This window comes from Ambystoma mexicanum, chromosome 1q (assembly GCF_040938575.1).
Source record: "Ambystoma mexicanum isolate Mex_15411 chromosome 1q, UKY_AmexF1_1, whole genome shotgun sequence".
In the NCBI taxonomy this organism is placed as follows: Eukaryota; Metazoa; Chordata; class Amphibia; order Caudata; family Ambystomatidae; genus Ambystoma; species Ambystoma mexicanum.
In genome coordinates, this window is record NC_090922.1 from 346501764 (window position 1) to 346519745 (window position 17982).

Sequence of the window (17982 nt, forward strand, 5' to 3'; positions counted from 1 at the left end):
GTTCTACCCCTGGTCCAGGTGGGTTGGACAGAAAGGAATCCCTGCCAGAAACACTTACCTGCGACGGCACATAAGTCTCATCATCCAACTCTGCACCTGAATAGAGGTCTGGGGAGGTGCACCCAGAGACACCCCTGGACAGTATGGTCTGCAGTAACATTGGGTTTTCACCCACCACCACACCATGTCCCCCACTGGTGCTTGAGATTCCTCCCGGGTCTGCACCATCTCCTCAACCTCAACAGCACCAAGTGCGTCATCACCTGCAAAAACATGAAAGACAACAAATGGAAACGGGCATGAACACCATAGCGCACACATAGGCCATGACAAGCCAGAGATCCAGTACATGATTTACACATGTCCCACATGACTATAACGCTGCCATGCATGCACTGTCAGAGTTGGAAGTGGAGTCAAAAAGGCAGACACTGGGGAGAGCAAGATGGAAAAGCAACACATTTGCAGCATGTTGGGTAGCACTGGCATCACACATCAGGCTGTGAGTGGCATGTCCAATAGACATACATGCCACCACACAGATGTCATGTAGCATAGCCACGGTAAATTACAAAACTACAGCAATATGTCAGTGAATGAGTACTGTCACACATCCATGTCACATTGACATGATCGAAGATTGATGCTGAATAGTGTTGCAAAATATGCATGTGCCAAACACTGAAACACATCCAGTGTCCAATAACAGTCATTATGGGCTGATTAACGGTTGGTCACTTTAACATTACAGGAAACATCTGTCATCTTCCACATGGAAAAAGGCCCTAATAAAAAATGTCTGCAGCCCAATACTCCATCGGCCTGAATGGTGTAATCATTAACATAACCAGGTAAAAATAGTGGCCCAGTGTGGGCTGTAAACAATGACTGAAGCATATCACATATGTTGCAATAGGGCAGAATAATGCGTAGCAAAAATGGGAGAGTGGAAATAATCAGCCTGAATGAACACTTACAAAATCTGAACAATGTAGTTGCAAGATGACAGTTCAAGGTAAAGTGCACTAATGTGGGCCTAATTGGCAACTGTGGGCAGAAGGGATACAGTCCTACCCAAATCCAAGGCACGTGAATGTATGGGAGGAAGCAAATGGGTGACCCATAACACTCAGACACACCCTCACCTGGCACTCAATCAGAACCCGTCACCCAAACAACATACGCATGGCCCCCACACACACACACACACGCACACGCACTCACAGGATAATGCGTCATAATCAGGTAGATCTCCCACACCTTGGATCTGTTCCTCTGTGACGAAGGTCCCAGCAACAGACTCATGTTCAGTGACTTCGTTGTCCTCTTGTGGAGACCCACCGCCAGTCACCAGAGTAGCGGCATGATTGAGGCCAGCTTGTTCTTTGCTCTGCGTTTCAGGTCATTCCACCGCTTGTAGCAATCATCAGCTGTGCGCCTCACAAATCCACGGGCACTTATGCGGTCCGCGATGGTCTTGCACCCTGCAGTCACCAACATTTTGCGGCTATGTGCCGACACATAGCTCACAAGTGCATCAAGTTTAGGGTCATTAAAGCTAGGCTTCCTTGACGTGCCAGACTGTATAGCCGTGTCTGGGGTCTCAGCCTGTAGTGCCAGAGCACCCTTCTTCCTCTTCTTCAAAGATGGAGCAGAGCCTGTGCCTTGTGCCGTTCTGGTCAGTAGGGGCAGAAGCCCAGGTGGACTGGGTACTGAGAGTGTGCGAAGGCACAATGACCATAGGTCTTGGTGCAGGCATTGGCTGAAGTGTAATGTTGGCAGGGGCAACGTCAGTTTGATGGACCAGGACCGACACTGTCCCGGCTGGGAGACTCAGAGCTGGGGTGGATAGAGCGGCAGCTGCCCCTGCAGCCTCCCCACCCTGCCCACTTGGGGCAGCAGATGACATTGCTGCTCCAGATCCACGTGGCCTGGTGACACCAACTTGCATCGACACACGTGGCTTAGACTTGCTGACCTGGAAGTCAGCCTGGGAGTCATCCTGAGCCGGCTCAAGTGCCACAATGGGCTGGTCCAACAAGGGCTGAGCTGGGATGGTGTCGGCCACATTTCCCTCAACCATGGGGGGGGGTGTGCATGGGTGTCCCTGATTGGTCCTCCACACATGGGGGTCTAGGGGCACCCTGCAAATCCTGGCTATGTCCCCTACCACGCCCACCTTTTGGAGGTCGGCCACCTTTGCCTCCCTTACCGCTAGGTCGCCTCCCAACCATGGCACTGATGTTGTTGTGCGTATGGGAGTTGCAGTAAACCATTGTCCTGGGCAATTGGGGGTGAAAGGGGTAGGGTTCTAGATGGAATTTGTACCCTAGTGCTCTAGCAAGGCTGTCTGTGACCCCTGGGGGAAGATGACGGGTCACGCAACGCACAGACACCCCAAAAATTAACGTGCACGCAACCCCTTGTAGACCACGTGCACGGAAAAATGAACCCGCACTACGCTGTGGCACCCAGAAACACAAAAACAAGCGTTACACGCAGCCTACAATGACCTCTGAAGGGGTACGCGACACACTGGGCAAGCACAGTTGGTAAATGCGTGCGTGACTCACCGTCTGCCTGGAAAAAGAAAGTGAAAAAAACGCGTGTTCGCGCGTAGGCAACACCCCTGCCAAAAGAAGAACTGAGGAGACGGGACAAAAGAAGAAGTGAACGCTGTTTGAGGAAACGGGCCCAAAAAAATATAAAGAACGCTGTCGAAGGTAACAGGGAGTACGAACTTGAAACGCTGTGAAGTAATCGCGTGTGAATTGACCAGAAGTACAGAATTCACCCACTCGCTCTCCACGAAAAGCACGTACAAGGGAATGGGGTCCTACACGTACCTTTTAAATCGGCCCACATGTACAGCGTCACTTACGCTTGTATGCGCTAAGGCCCTTTCCTCCAATTACACGAGCTGACACTCGGACGTGCAGTTTTTGGACGTGTACATGCACCCGTGTTGATGGAAACGCCTGCACGCATCACGTCACTTACGCACGTAGGCCCTTTCCTCGGATTACACGCATCCACATGCGGACATGCAGTTTTTTCACGTGCGCTGAACCACTATGCCCACGTCACGAGGGAAACGCCCGTGTGAGTCACGTCACAGATGCGCTTACGCGCTAAGGGCCTTTGGTCCAATGAAACCACGTACGTGTGTTGATGCGCTTACACGCAAAGGGCATTTCCTCGAATTACACGCTGACCTGCAAGATTTTCACGTGCCAAATCACTCTGTATCAAGCTGGCGACGCAACAACACACGGAAGACCACGCTCCGGCCCAGAAGGCCGAATTACTGCCCCCCCAGAGCCCCGAGCACGCTCCCACCTGCCATCTGCTGCTGCCTGACTGCCTGCGCCCACGTGCCCTGCTATTTGCTCCGTGCATGTCACTCAGGGGTGCAGTTGCTGTGACCACCCCTGCTGGAACCGAAGACTCCTGACTGGGATACCATCGCTCCACAGCCCAGCCCCAGGACCCAGTTGCCCACCCACTCCTGCCTCTGGGGTTGCCATGTCAAGCACAACACCATCTGGCAACCCCCAGCCAGAGAGGCAGAGGGCCACCAGCTTCAGTGCCAGGGAAGTTGGTGTCCTGGTGGAACAAGTCCTAGGGCAGTATGATGCCCTCTGTGGAAGTTCGCGTGCCGACAATGAAGGACGGACGAGGATCTGGATAGACATCGTGACTGCCATCAACGCGGAGGGGGTGGCAGTCCGCGACTTACAACATGTCAAGAAGCGCTGGGAGGACTTCAGGTCCAGGACCCTCAACAAGGCCCGGCGCCTCTAGAAGGCAGCGCATGCCAAGGGGCGCTGGGGCCACCTGTCCGACCACCAGATGAGGGTCCTGGAACACATATGCCCAGCGCTCCACGTCCAGGTCCTTGAGAGGCAGACCCATCTGGAGTCGAGCGGTAAGTGTACATGCATACTGATTGGACGCTGTGCGTGTGGTGGTGTGCCAGTAGTGTGCAGGTTGCACATGTGTTTTCGTAGGGCCATGTAGGGATGTGTATGAACAGGGGCGTGAGGCTGCCACATGTGAGTCCTCTTAGGTGTGAAAAACATTGATGGTGTATGTGTTGGTAAGCATGCTGTGCAAATACATGTGTGGGAGCACACATGTTTGAATTTCTGTGTATGTACGTTGGCATGGTTGTGGTGTCACACATGGATTGTGGTTCCTGCTGCATGTATCAGCACTGTGTACATGTGCATGTGCGTGTATTTGACAAGTGTGCAACTGTGATGCAACATGAATGCACGTGACACTGATTTGTAGAAGGCTGAATGCCAGATGTGACATGTATGGTGATCGCATCACTGCGACAGTTGGAGGAGATGTAGACATGCATGTAAGTGTGGTGGCGTGTGTGCATGTCTAGTGCACTCCCTGTGTTTCATGTGATGTCAGGCTCACCTTCGGCTGCTCAGGTTGTTGTATGTGTATGGATGTTGCTGCCTGGTGCAATATTGCTGTGGAAATGCTCATGTGTGTGAGTTGAAATGACATGTGTGTCGTGGAGTGTGATGCCATGTCTGAAGTTTGACACTGCCACTCATGTGCAACTGTCATGTGTGTATCAGTCCATTGTACAGTGCCCTGATGTCTGTGTTTTAATCTCTCCCTGTCTGCAGCGTCAACTGATGAGGGTGGAGAGGGTGCTGTGGAGCACAGCGGCAGGGATTGCACCATCAGACGGAGACGCAAGGCCCGGCTCCCCTCCCAGATTGTCATCTCGTCGGGAGTGAGGAGTCTGGTGCCGCGTCCCGCCGCAGCTGCCGAGGGTAGGTCCAAAAGGCAGAGGTCGGAGGTGGACTCCTCGGCAGCAGAAGGGGCAGCTGAGACCCCACAGGGTCCAACGGAGGAAGATGGCACAGAGTCATCCAGGTTGGTGGGGGGGTTTGGTGGAGGAGGCCGCGGAAGGGACACACACCGGGTCTGGAGGTGGGGATTCCACTGTTGCTAGTGGTGCAGTGCAGGGGCAGGGACAGGAGGCAGCAGAGGCAGCCACGGAGGTGCCTGTGTGTAATCCTGTCCCTGATCCTCATCTGGCACCAGCAGGGATGCCTATGTCCAGACCTGTTTTCAGGGAGGGGATGAGCGCACAAAAACTGTCCTTCCTCTCCCTGCGACGTGGCTATCCGGGACCGTGTTGAGCCTGTCCTGGCTGGGATAGCGTTGCGTCAACGGGGCATGTGAGGTGACCTGCAGTCTTTTCATGGAAAGACTGCACGTCGTCTCGCATGCCTCTTTGACCACGTTGACCTACTGGGACGGGTCACCGGTGCTGGATTCCTCCGTGTGCTGGACCTTCTTGCGACCCCCCCCCTCCTCCTCACCTGAACCCCCTACGCGCCAGTCGTCCTCCATGCCATCTTCCCACCCATGTATCACCTGGGTACCCTGTGGAGCTGCCCCTGAGCCAGCGACCAGGCTGGTGGAGGACACATCCCTGCCACAGTCGGGAGTCGGACGTCCAGCAGGGGTGGCCACCACAACTGCAGCCCAGCCGGAGGAGGACGTGCAGGCAGCAAGAGCCAGGGCGCAGGCACAGGCACAGCAGCAGCAACATGGTGGGAGCAATGATGGCTCGGGGCCTTCAACACCGGAGGGGCAGGCATCGGCCATAGGGCAGGAGGACCCCGGATTTCAAGTGTCTTCCGTGTGGCAGCGGTTGGGCCACGCCATAGATGCGGAGTGGCAGCGGGCTCAAGAGGCACGGCTCACAATGGTCAGGGCAGAGAACTCCATGCGGAGGGCCTTGAGGCGGGCCGAGTGCCTCGAGGCAATTCGCAGGGAGTTGGGAGGTGAACATGTCGTCCCTGTGAACCCTCGGGGCCATGGAAGAGGACCGCCACCAGGACATTGGGCAGGAGTTTGATGATGCCCTGGCCCGGGACATCAAAAAGTGAGCCGTCGGACTAGCCCGATGCCATTGTAAATAGTTGGGTAATGTTAGGTTTCCTTTCTGTTTTTGTTTATTTTGGGCCGCTTGGACAATGCACCACATTTTTGTATATAGTTCTTTATTAGGTAGTGTTTTTTGTAGGTTTCATTCCATTTGTTGGGCTCATGGACCCTGGATTGGTGAGTTGTATATAGTTGAACAGTGGATGTTTCTCGTTTTTATTTTAATTTCACCATGGCGCAATGGATTTCATTTATTTTTTTCCCTTGGATTTGCTTGGTTGGACTGAGACTTTTCATTTTCATTTGGATTTCTTTGGATTCTGAATTTATATTTTTTATTTTTTTCTGGACATGCTGCATTTTATTTCTTATTCCCATTATTGAGTGTTTTTCTTTCATTACATTCATGTTGTGTTCAATATATTTTTCTTTCATACTTTGATGTGTGCTATTCTCTCATTGGTTTCATGCATGTCATGATATGGGTTTTCACATTCACTTGCACCCATTGTGTGTGTGTGTGTGACGGACATGTGTTCATGTACATACTTGCCATTCGGGTTGTATCATGTAATGGTCATTTCTCTGTGGGTGGATGCAATACTTGGTTGGGTCTTTGGGCTGGGGTGGCGTGGGGTGTGATGTGGGTGGCCATGAGGCCCATGATTGAGGATCGTCATGACGTGGGTGCTGGGGGACGTGTGTGGGACATGAGTGGGGGCCTGCTGGCAGGTGCCCCTGACTTCTGGGGGATGGGGGTGCTGGGGGACATGTGTGGGACATGAGAGGGGGGGCCTGCTGGCAGGTGCCCCTGACTGCTGGGGGACATGAGTTGGTGATCACTAGTGCAAGGTGACATGTGGCTTGGCTGGGGGGCATGCCCATGGTGGATGGGCTGCCTGCGGGACATGACCAGGGGTGCAGGGTAGTCCCCTGTGGTGTGGGCTGCCTGCAGGGGCCGTGGAGGGCAGGGGCCGTGGAGGGTGTAGAGGGAACACCTGGAAGGACCCACACTGCCAATTCACGTGTAGGATTCCCCGCGCACCCCCGAAAATCGCGAATACACGTACCCCACTCGCACAGGGCCAATCGCGTGTGAAACTTCCCGCAAACCCCCAAAATACACGTTCCCCTCTCCAATCGCGTGTGAAACTTCCCGCGCACCCCAGGAATACACGTACCCCACTCACACAGGGCATGTCACGTGTGAAACTTCACATGAACCCCAGTTATACACGTACCCCACTCGCACAGGGCCAATCGCGTGTGAAACTTCCCGCGAACCCCCAAAATACACGTTCCCCTCTCCAATCGCGTGTGAAACTTCCTGCGCACCCCAGGAATACACGTACCCCACTCGCACAGGGCATTTTGCATGTGAAACTTCCCACGCACCCCTGTTATACACGTGTGACACTCCCCGTGCAGCGGGGTACATGTATTCGGAGGGGTGCGCGGGGAGTATTACAGGCGCTTTCATGGTTGGGGGGCCTGTGTGCCATGTACGGGATTTCTGCGCTGTGCATGGCGCACGGGGTGGGGTTGAGGGCGTAACTGGCGCTGCTGCAGGGTCGCTGCGCCACAGCTGGTTTTGGAAGCTAAAATCCATGAATACGCTGTGCGCGGAAATGGATTTTAGAGCACGCGGCTGGCACAGAAATTCACACGCGCACACTGTGCGCCAGCCGCGTGCGCCACATGTGCGCTGAATTCTATGAATTACCCACATTAGCAGCATTTTGTCTCCCGTTCTTACCAAGTTGTTTAATTCTTTTTTACACACAGGGCAAACATCGTCCTCCATGGAAGAAGCTAAAATTGTATTATTTCCAAAACCAAGCAAAGGCTTAACAAATTGCGGATCTTATCGCCCCATCGCACTAATAAATCTGAACACTTTTTTTTTTTTTTTTGGACTAAAATACTGGCCAACCGTATAGTAGACATCTTACCATCATTAATACACAATGACCAGACAGGCTTTATTAAATCTAGCCAAACGCACGACAATATACACAGAGTATATCGTATACTGCAGAAGGTAGAGAAACAGATCCCTGCAGTTTTCATTTCTATAGATGCTGAAAAAACTTTTGATCGTGTGGAATGGTCTTTTCTCTTTTTAACACTTGAGAAAATTTTGATTTTGTCCCAATTACGTAAGATGCGTTAGAGCAAACTATCAAAAATGTTCTGCAAGATTATTAATAAATGGGTCATTTGTCTCCTCCTATCATGTTTCAGCGTGGTACGAAACAAGGGTGCCCCCTTTCTCCAATTTTATACGTGCTTCATCTGGAACAGTTACTAGCTAGAATCCGACAAATGGAGAGTATTGAAGGAGTTAAGTTTGCCGGTACCCAACATAAAATTCTGGCTTACGCCGATGATGTGCTGCTTATTGCCATATCTGTATAAAACAATACCCGAATCCATACAAGAATTGATGGAATTTGGCAAGTTGAAAATTAATATACAGAAATCAGATTCTGAGTTTGGCTTTACCACCCAGTGACGTTGCTTTTTTTGCAGTCACAGACACAGCCCGGATGGGTACAAGAGTATATTACTTTATTGGGTGTTATCATCACTCCTACCGTGGCAGGATTATACACAGCAAATTATCCCCCTCTGTTAAGGGATATAGAATCACAATTAAAAAAGTGGGATCTGCTTACTACATCATGGTTGGGCCGTATAAATTCAGTGAAAATGGTAACTCTCCCCACGGTACTTTATTTATTTCAAGCATTGCCCATTAAACTCCCTTTATCCTTCTTCCGCAAAATACATAAATCCATTTCAACCTTCGTGTAGCAAAACAAGACCCCCCCCGAATCGCTCTCAACACTTTGATGTTACCCGTGGATATGGGTGGAATGGGGTTTTCAAAATTTCAGATATATTTTTGGGCGGCACAAATTAGTCATAAGAGAATGGTCCCTGAACACAGCCGAGAAAAGGTGGGCCCAAATGGAAAGGGCCCTGGGTGGCCCCTGTTTAAATGAGATTGTATGGTTGCCTAGAGCGGATCGCCCAGCGAACCTACATTTGAGTGAAATTATGCACACAGTAGAAAAAATCTGGGATGAGGCAATTAAAAAAACATGCAATAACAACTTATCCATAACCACTCACCCCTCTCTTCTTTAACCCACAATTTACCCCCGGGTTGGAACCGAACACATTTCTGGAATGGAAAAAAGGTTGGTTGTGTGAAGTTGCGAGACATGTTCACGGGTGACATGACGAAACCATTCATGCAATTTAAACAAGAATTGGGACTTCAGGAACAATCTAGGTTCCAATACTTCCAGGTGTGACACTGGATCATAGCACCCCTGATAAAAGCGGCGGCAGCTACCGGAACATTGACACCAATTGAATACTATGTGTCATCTAATCCTGGCCATAAGGCTTTAATATCTAATCTATATAGAATACTGGGGGAAGGTTCACCCAAATCAAAAGTATGTTATAAAACACATTGGCAAACTACATTAGGTGAACCAATCACTGATCAGGACTGGGAGAAACTTTGGCGTACGATCCCCAAACTTACTAGATCAATGCAGATAAAATAATTTTGGATCAAACTTATGGTGCAGTGGTATTATACTCCAGCTCAACTAGTGTTAATGAAACCTACTAAATCTGACCAGTGTTGGAGGGATTGCGGGCAAGTTGGGAAATGGGTACATGTATGGTGGAGTTGCCCGGGGTTTAGTCCAATATTGGGGAGATGTGCATTTATGAAATCTTTTCTGTTCAAACTCCTTTTACCTTGCGCACCTTCTTGTTACTTCTGATTGATGATGATTTTAGGCATCGACCGAAAGCAGTCCAAAAAGCCTTTGTGATATTGCAATTAACAGCACTGCCTGTAATTGGCCAGAACTCGAAATGAAAAGAACCACCTCAATTAGCTGGTTGGTCTGCAAAGGTGTGGAACTTTTTATCACTTGAATGGATGGTGTATTCTTTACAGGGGGACTATTCTCAGAAGGCTGGAACATTGTTCTTACATTTTTAGATAAAGACTTCAACATTCAACACTATCTCCACAGATTACACCTGCTGGTCATTGCCTGAAATGTTGAGCAAAACGTAGCTGCTGGAAGAATGTATTCTTGTATTGTTTTCTCTTTCTCAGTTGATGGCACTCTGTATTCATATGCATTCAGGTGAAGGTTGGGAAGGGGGATCTGAGGTGGGGTCAACTGTTTGTGTTATAATCTTGAAAAAAACAATAAAAATTAATTTAAAAAAAAAACGACAGTGGCCGCACAAATAAGAGAAATGGAATCAACATCAAGGTCATTTTCCCAGATCAACCCCTCAAAATATCGGAGTGAAAAACAGACACCTTATCCATTTCTACTGAGAATGGAAAATTGCCACCCAAGTACTCTTTCCCCTATTACGAGTATCCTCCCTAACAGCCTTCTGATTGAGGGTTGGCTTGTTTGCTTTGAGCAAGGACCAGGTCTTGAGGGGGCAGGTTAAATTACGGTACCCCTCCTCTGGTCCTAATGTAAGTGATTGTGACCACAGGAGCCCTTCTATGTTTTTTTTCCAGCAGATTGCACCTATCTTTACCCCCACCCTGATTAGGTTCACTCGATATCAAGCTCCTAATTACCAGTAGATTCTTAAATTCTGCCTGCAGGCCCCTGCTATCTTTACAAGCCTTGGCTAAGGAATGTTGTGTCTTAATTGGTAATATAACTCGGTCTTGTGCAGTGGGGATTTCTGCCATTTTGTCTACCTCTTAATGCTAAGATCATGCAAGATGAGATGGGGCTTTGGTGGGAAAGCAAGGAAGAAGCAAGATGTGAAACCTGAAGTGTTGGTGCATACAGATCGTTCTCTGCATGCTAGTGAAATTCTGGGCGAGTTGATTTAGAGCATGTGGGATTTGTGTTCTTTAGGGGAGCCCTAGGGGGTGGTGGTGCTCTGAACTGCGCTTACTAACTAGTTGTGCTCGGAGTATGTTTTCTTTTTTCTGCAGTGGTTATTCTGTGGTGGGATGATTGTCAATGTGGAGGGTGGTGAATCTTTGATCAACCGGGCCACTATGTATGAGTTTGCAGGTTGGTGTGTAGCGTCGGGTAGTAAGATGTAGGATGAGTGGGTTGCACTGTAATGGAGCTAAAAGAATGTGCATGACTGCATTTAAAGTCAACCTGCAATTAAAAGGCAAGAAAGGGGAAAGAAATTCTTTGTTGTGGCTTTGTTGGGTCACTAATGGAAGTGTGCTTCAATTGCAAGAATGTTCAAGCACTCCTGCTGAGTTTGGTAAATTGGGGTTTGAAGCCAGGCTTCATTCCATCACAACGCTAATGCTGCACCAGTTTTACTTTGAAGAGATTGTCGAATAATGTTTTTGGTTAACAATATGCTGGTTAGTTGCATGTGGTAATCGCCGTCAGATTCCCCATGCCTTCCTGCTGACTGCAGAGTGCGTTGTTCTTTTTGTAGACCTACACCAAATGTTTAAAGCCTATGCTGCTGAGGATGTGTTGTGATTTGTTCTCTGGTCCTCTGCTTACTGCTATATTTCCAATACCTCCACTCTCGCGCACCTGGTTTTCAGGGCAGATACCGAGTGAAAATGCAAAGAGTGGCTATCTCCAAGAAAGATCACCTTCATGGGTGTGGAATTGAATGTCGAGGCACTATGCTTGTCACCAGGGTCCTGAAGGAAATGTGGAGGATTGCGTGATTAAAATGAACAACTTATTTCATAACAAGATTCCTTCTTATTTACCTTATTCTGTCCATCGTCCCTTATGGTAACAGTACAAAATGCTCTTATTTGGATTGTGATATATATATATATTTTTTTAATTTTTTTTTTTTTTACTGTTCTAGGTACCAGCAGATTTTACACAGAAACCTTGTTTATTTGGCCACAATAGCAGATTCCAGTCCAAGTACACAGACAAAAAGTGTCTCGGAGAGCTAATGCAGAAACGTCTTGGTTTGGTAAGCTTTCATTTTGCACGTAGACTGTTACTTTTGATCTGTAAAGCAAGAAAAGAATGCAGCATAAATGTTACTTGGTACTTGTTATTGCATATCTTCACAGAGGTTGTTTTTTTGGGGGTTGTTGTGATGAGTTGTAGGCACTCCTCATCACTTTTGATGATGAGAGTAAGCCCCAGAAGATTGGGACGATCCGGTAACTACCCGATGTGTTGCCGAGTGGGTGGAATGAGTGGACTCTTGGAGGCTCTCCATCCCACAATATTACTACCCTAGGGGTGTTGCAGATCTCATCCACAAACTAATTCCGTAACAAACCTCCAATGAATACCAGAAAGCCTCTTGTGCAAAGTTCTCATACATGTTCGATGGGCATCTAAAATCCAGAAGGGATCCAGAACAGCCTTTTGTTGTAAGGTTCCCAGAATCGAAATCTGCAGGGTGGCATGCAAGCCAGACCGCCAAAGTGTATACAAATAAATGTGCAAAATTCGCTTTGAGGGAGAAAAGAAGTTGCCAAACTTGCCAAAAAAGAAGCAGAGCAACTGTGAAACCCACTATTTGGTGGAGAAAGGTTTCTTTCTAGTGACCACGGGGCACTGCAAACACCTGAATAGGTGCTGGAAAGATTCCAAGATGGAAGCAAAGTTATGAGCAAAGTTATGAGCTGGACATAAAGATATGGAATGCACAAGCAAGAGAATTCTCATGATTAGATTTACTTGGTTACTTGGTAAGAGTGATTTGAAAATGAATTGTAGAAAACACAATTGCAATTGTGTTGCTCTACAGCAGCAGAGCATTTAAATGGGAGGATCCCAGCAGCGGACTTGGTGTTTTATACAGTAGTGAGTGTGGTATTTTTATTAATCTGTCAGTTATTGTTCAAATAGCATTGTGTTTTTTCTGAAGTGGAGGATGGCGGTGGTATTTCATTCCACTGTCGGGACAGAGTTCTCTGTCGAGTTTAAGACTTCCTGACTTGGTCTGAGACAAGCGGAGCAAAGATGGCGCAGTGCTTATGGGAAGGCAGTGCACTAGAGACTATTATATCCTAATCGGGGAAACAAAAAAAGTATTTCTTACTCCAAAGAATTATCAAGCGCTCAACCAACCTAGGGAACTTTTTGCTGTCGTAAAATCGCTTTCATCAGCATCTGTTTTGGACAATCCGGTGATTCCAACTCAGGAATTTTGTGATGCATTAGCTGATTTGTTTACCTCTAAAATTGAGGCTTTTCATTCCAATGTTCAGCCAACCCCAGTTAGGTAAGATTTTCATATCAATGATAAATCTTCCTGAACAGTGTCAACCCCAGAACATTTTGCTGGACTGGTAGGATATTTTGCCCTATACCCCAGTGAGCGGGAGTATTTTTCCACACATAGTCCTTTACTATTTTTATGGGTATCATTTTTAAGACTCTCCATGGTGTCTTTTAAAAGTTATCCTCTTGGACAACTTTTTGGCAATAAGTGTCTTGTTGCTGGGTTGTCCTAGGGGCTCCCCTTTTAACTTTCGCTGGCTAACCTTGTGAGAACTACAGTTCCCAAGGGTAGAAAGGATCTTTGGATCCCATTTACATGTTATTAGGTGAGACCAGCAACCCCCCCACACCTTATGTGGAGTGCTGGGGAGATGCTGAGTATCCCCTTTCTCATTTTAAATATAACATTTATGTTACAAGGACAAACTTGCCTTTAATGGCTGGTGGCAGTGAACCTTTTTATTAATTCGGTGGACCTTTATCTCGGGCTGTTTCCACAGCCCTGGTATAGGCACCCATGGGTGCTCATTTTACCAAAATGGCCCCTGTCTTCTTTTTTCCGCCATTTTTACGTTTCTTGTTCTTTCCCCTGAGATCCAGGGTGGGAAAGTCCTTTTTAACTAGGCTCCAGAGTGTCTGTGAAAGCAGGAAGCGAGGGAGGAGTCCAAAACTCTGCATCCGTTTGTCTTCCAGCCTGACTGCGAGAATCCATTTCAAACTGGGAGGCTGGTTGACTGCCAGCCCCCCACCCCCAAATTGGCAGTCAGTCAAGTTTGAATTCTGCAAGGCTGTTTAGCTGGGTTCCTGCATAAAAGTCTGATCCTGGAAGCTGAAGAGGTAGTCGACCACTGGATCCAAAACCGAAGAGGAAGGTGAAAAAAACGCAGCTGAGACGATTTCCAGTGACTGCAGACCCTGCTGTGTAACCAGAGCCAGCTGTAGCCCTTCCTTCCAATTGAACCTGGGGACTCCGAAAACGACAACCGAGAGTGTGGTGAGACCCACTAGACTCAAGAAGACCCGCATTTTGTGCCATCCCACATCGCGCTGTGACCTTGCAGGCCTGCAGTACCCTGGGATCTCGAGCGGTTGTGCGGTGCAGTCTTCCGAATCTTGCTGAAAATTTGAGGGCATCCTGCTGGACCTCCAGAGACGTGAATAAAGTCCAAAAAGTCCCCTAATTAGAGTGGTGGACCTTGCAAACAACGAGAAGCCGACCAGCGATATTCTGTCTTCTTCTGTGCTCCTGAATAAGGCGCTAAATCATAGATCCACAACCAGCTGCGAGGAAACTCTTGCCTGCAGCCTCCTCCTGTGATCCCTGCTGCAAAAGTCCTTCTAAAGTCCTGTCTTCCATCTTCTTGACAAAGGAATCCATTGACAGTGTTTTTGGCTGCAGATCATGAAGTCTTCCTGCTGCAACTCTTCTTCTGTACTGAGGTACTGTGTTGGCTGGGGTATTTTACCTACCTTAAGCCTTTGTGATTTCTGTATAGCTTTGGGGTGTTTTCTGTGATTGGGAGGCCATTCATCCAGTTTACCCAGGCCCACTGCGGAATCCTCCTAGGGTGTCTTCTTTGAAGTCCCTGGATCATCAACTAACTGAGTGTCTCCAATTGGGTCTTGCTTCCCCTGGCTTGCCGTTAGCCTGTCCAGATTAAGTCTGCCTTAGGTTCTACTTATCTTCAAGTTGCTGATGGCCCATTTAAAAAGCATATAGGTTTTACTTGCCCTGTGTTAGCTGTGTGCCATCCTAAAACATGTCAAGAGTTATTGCTTATCTCAATCTATGTTACACTGATCTTAGAAAGCGCTGGAATGGTATGTTACAACATTAGGTTTTACTTGCCTAGAATAGCAGTGTACCATTCCTGAAAAGTTTTCCTTTAGGTGTAGCTGACCTTGGGTTGCCTGAAGCATCCATAGTTATTGTATAGAGTTCTTGCTTATCTTAGACTGTGTTCCACTGAGCTGAAAAGCAACTGGGACTGTAGATTACACCAAAAAGGTCTTGCTCACCTACTAATACTGTGTTATCACAAAGGTAGTACACGTGTATATTCTGTTCCTTGAATCTGTGTTCCACTAAGTATATTTACAAGTTGGTTGACTGTGATTTCCTTGTTGAGTGTCGCTGCATAACTGACAGTGTCTACTACCCTTGTATTAGTGAAAGTAATCAGAAAGTAATCTATGGTTTTACCCCACCTTCAAATACTTTGATCTGTATATTTAAATCACCAATGGCATTGTTAAGATTGGAAGTGGGGGTTTTCATCTTTAGGTTCCGTCGTCCTGAAAAGGAGAGCTGAACTATATCTAAGGATTACTATCAACCAGATAATCGGCTACTGAAAGAATTGGCCACCGAAATCTCAAAGGAAGCCACCAAATGCCACCTAAAAAAGGAGACAGAAACCTTTTTGAGGACTATATACTGGACTAAGAGTGGAGAGAAGTTTGCGGATCCTCAAAAAATGGCTCTATCTAAAAAAAATTGCCCTGTGGGACTGACTGGAGAATTATGCACATCTGGATAAGCTTCCGAAATACAAATTCATTCATTACATGCTCTATTCCTTTAAGCAAATGCAGCCGTATCTAACCCTCTGTCCATCAAGTAGACTTAGGCGATTCTTACTTTTACTGAGGGTTGATAATTTACCACTGGTATCTAACAAAAGTAAACACAATGGTTTACCTCCCACAGAGAGATATTGCAGACTATGTAAGGATATTGGATGCAAAGAAACTGCTAACCATGTACTAACCAAATGTGTAAACATGATGGATACTTAGTAAGTTATAGCAACTTTGTCTATGACACGGTAACCATAGGGGATTCTGCATTTTGGCTACGCCTTATGAACACTCAAAGTCGGCAGTTGCAGATCGCCACTTTTAGAGTATGGCTGGTAATCGAAAGAATTCTGAGTATATATTTATGAATTTTTCTGAAATTATGATACCAACTTTATTATAGGTTTGGTGATTTTGGTACTTTGTAGGTAACATTTTATTATTAATTTATTAATGACTAATGAGTTGAACAATAAGTATAATATGCTTGAGTTGAGTTTAATTGTAACTGTAACTTAAATTTGTTTTTTTAGTTAGACAAGTAATATATATTTTGAGACTGTTCCTAGACTAGGTTTTAGCTTTAGTTTAAGTTTTAGTTCTGCTTGGTCGTATACTATCTTTAGTTTTCTTTTGTATGCTTTGTATGTTTACTTAATTTATCACTATGTGTAAAGTTTAAATATAAACTGTCACACATTATTAATAAATTAAATTAAAGTATATTTAAAGCATAGTGTTGTGTTTTTATAATGTGTTTATATGCTTTATGATAGTACTTGCTTGCCCAAGAATCCCTTGGTCTGCTTGTATATAATATAAACCCTTTATTTTTACAATGCATGCTGTTTTGTAGGACCATATGTATAATACTATTTTTTTGGGAATTATTTTACAGCCCTCTCTCCCTCCTAAAATAAGCCTGGCTGCTCTGTCTACGCTAGCCGGAACTCGGGTGGTACAGCCTTGTACTAAGAGTGAAGTCTTGTACTGTCTCATTTGAATGGTTTTACTAAGCCCTTAGTGGGGCTTCAGAAAAACTGTCCTAACAACCCCCTTTTGGGGCGACATTTGAGCCCCACCCTACTTGGGTGCAGTTTCCCATTTTTTCTGTAGAGGCTATTAGTAAGGCATTTTGCGCTTCTTAAATTTGTGTCCCCCTCGGATCTTGTCCCTTTAATGGTCCTGAAAGATATTTCATCAGACATTTTGCCTTGGATCTGTCAAGCGGTTAATGTCTCTTGTCAGTTGGGGCTCATCCCTACCGAGTTAAAGCAAGCTACCGTCATTGCACTGCTAAAGAAGCGATCTCTTGACCCCTCACTTCCCTCTAGTTTTCGGCTTATCTCTCTTTTAACCTTTTTCATGAAGTTGTTGGAAGCACTGGAGTCCCCTCTTCTGTCCTGTTTTCTGGAATCTTCTGGATTCTTTGACTCCTTTCAGTCAGGCTTCCGGCCTGGCCGAAACACTGAGTGTCTTGGTCTCGGTAATGGATGATATAACCAGACTGGTTGACAAAAGTGCTGTTGGTGCCTTGATATAAGTAGATCTGTCTGCGGCCTTCGACACAGTCGAACATCCCACCTTGCAGTCCCGGCTAGTTTCAGCTGACCTGGGGGCACAGTCCTGGCCTGGCCTTTATCCTACCTGGCTGATCGGGGCCAAATAATCTCTCTATCTTCGTTTTCTTCTTCTTCCTCCTCACTTTCCTGTGGTGTTCCTCAGGGGCCGCCTTGTCCCCAATACTCTTTAATATTTACATCCCGCCTCTTCTGGGTCTCATCCGCTCCTACCGCCTCAGGTGCTACTCATATGCCGACGACACACAAATCCTGGTTCGTTTAGATCTTGACCAGGTGGAGATGTTGTTGTGCCTGTGTCAGTGCCTGGTGGCAGTGGGGGTTTGGATGAACTAGAATTGGCTAAAGCTCAACGGAGACAAGACAAAAGAGTTGGTGGTGGGCACTTCTGCTAATCGGTCACTTTGGGTGTCTGCCTTTTGGCCTTCCTCTTTGGGAAGTCTTCCAATTCCAGGCCCGGTAGTAAAAAATCTGGCGGTGATATTCTCGGCTACCCTGTTTATGACTAAGCAAGTATTTGATTTTGCAGAGTGTTGAGATTTGTAGCCCTGTTGTGGCCAGGCTCCCCAGACGAGCTATTTCCTGGGAGCACTGATCTTGAGATACGACGGAATGTCATGGACGTACTAATGGATAGA

At 47.1% G+C, this 17982-nt stretch overlaps 1 protein-coding gene across 2 annotated transcripts in view; it reads left to right on the plus strand.

The window, feature by feature from the left end:
- Positions 1-17982, plus strand: part of LOC138527990 (SS18-like protein 2) — a 165522-nt gene that overhangs the window by 69380 nt on the left and 78160 nt on the right. For both annotated transcript variants that reach the window (XM_069639418.1, XM_069639409.1), the window contains one exon: positions 11803-11916. In XM_069639418.1, coding sequence (XP_069495519.1) covers positions 11803-11916 — 114 coding nt within the window. The remainder of the gene's footprint in view (positions 1-11802; positions 11917-17982) is intronic.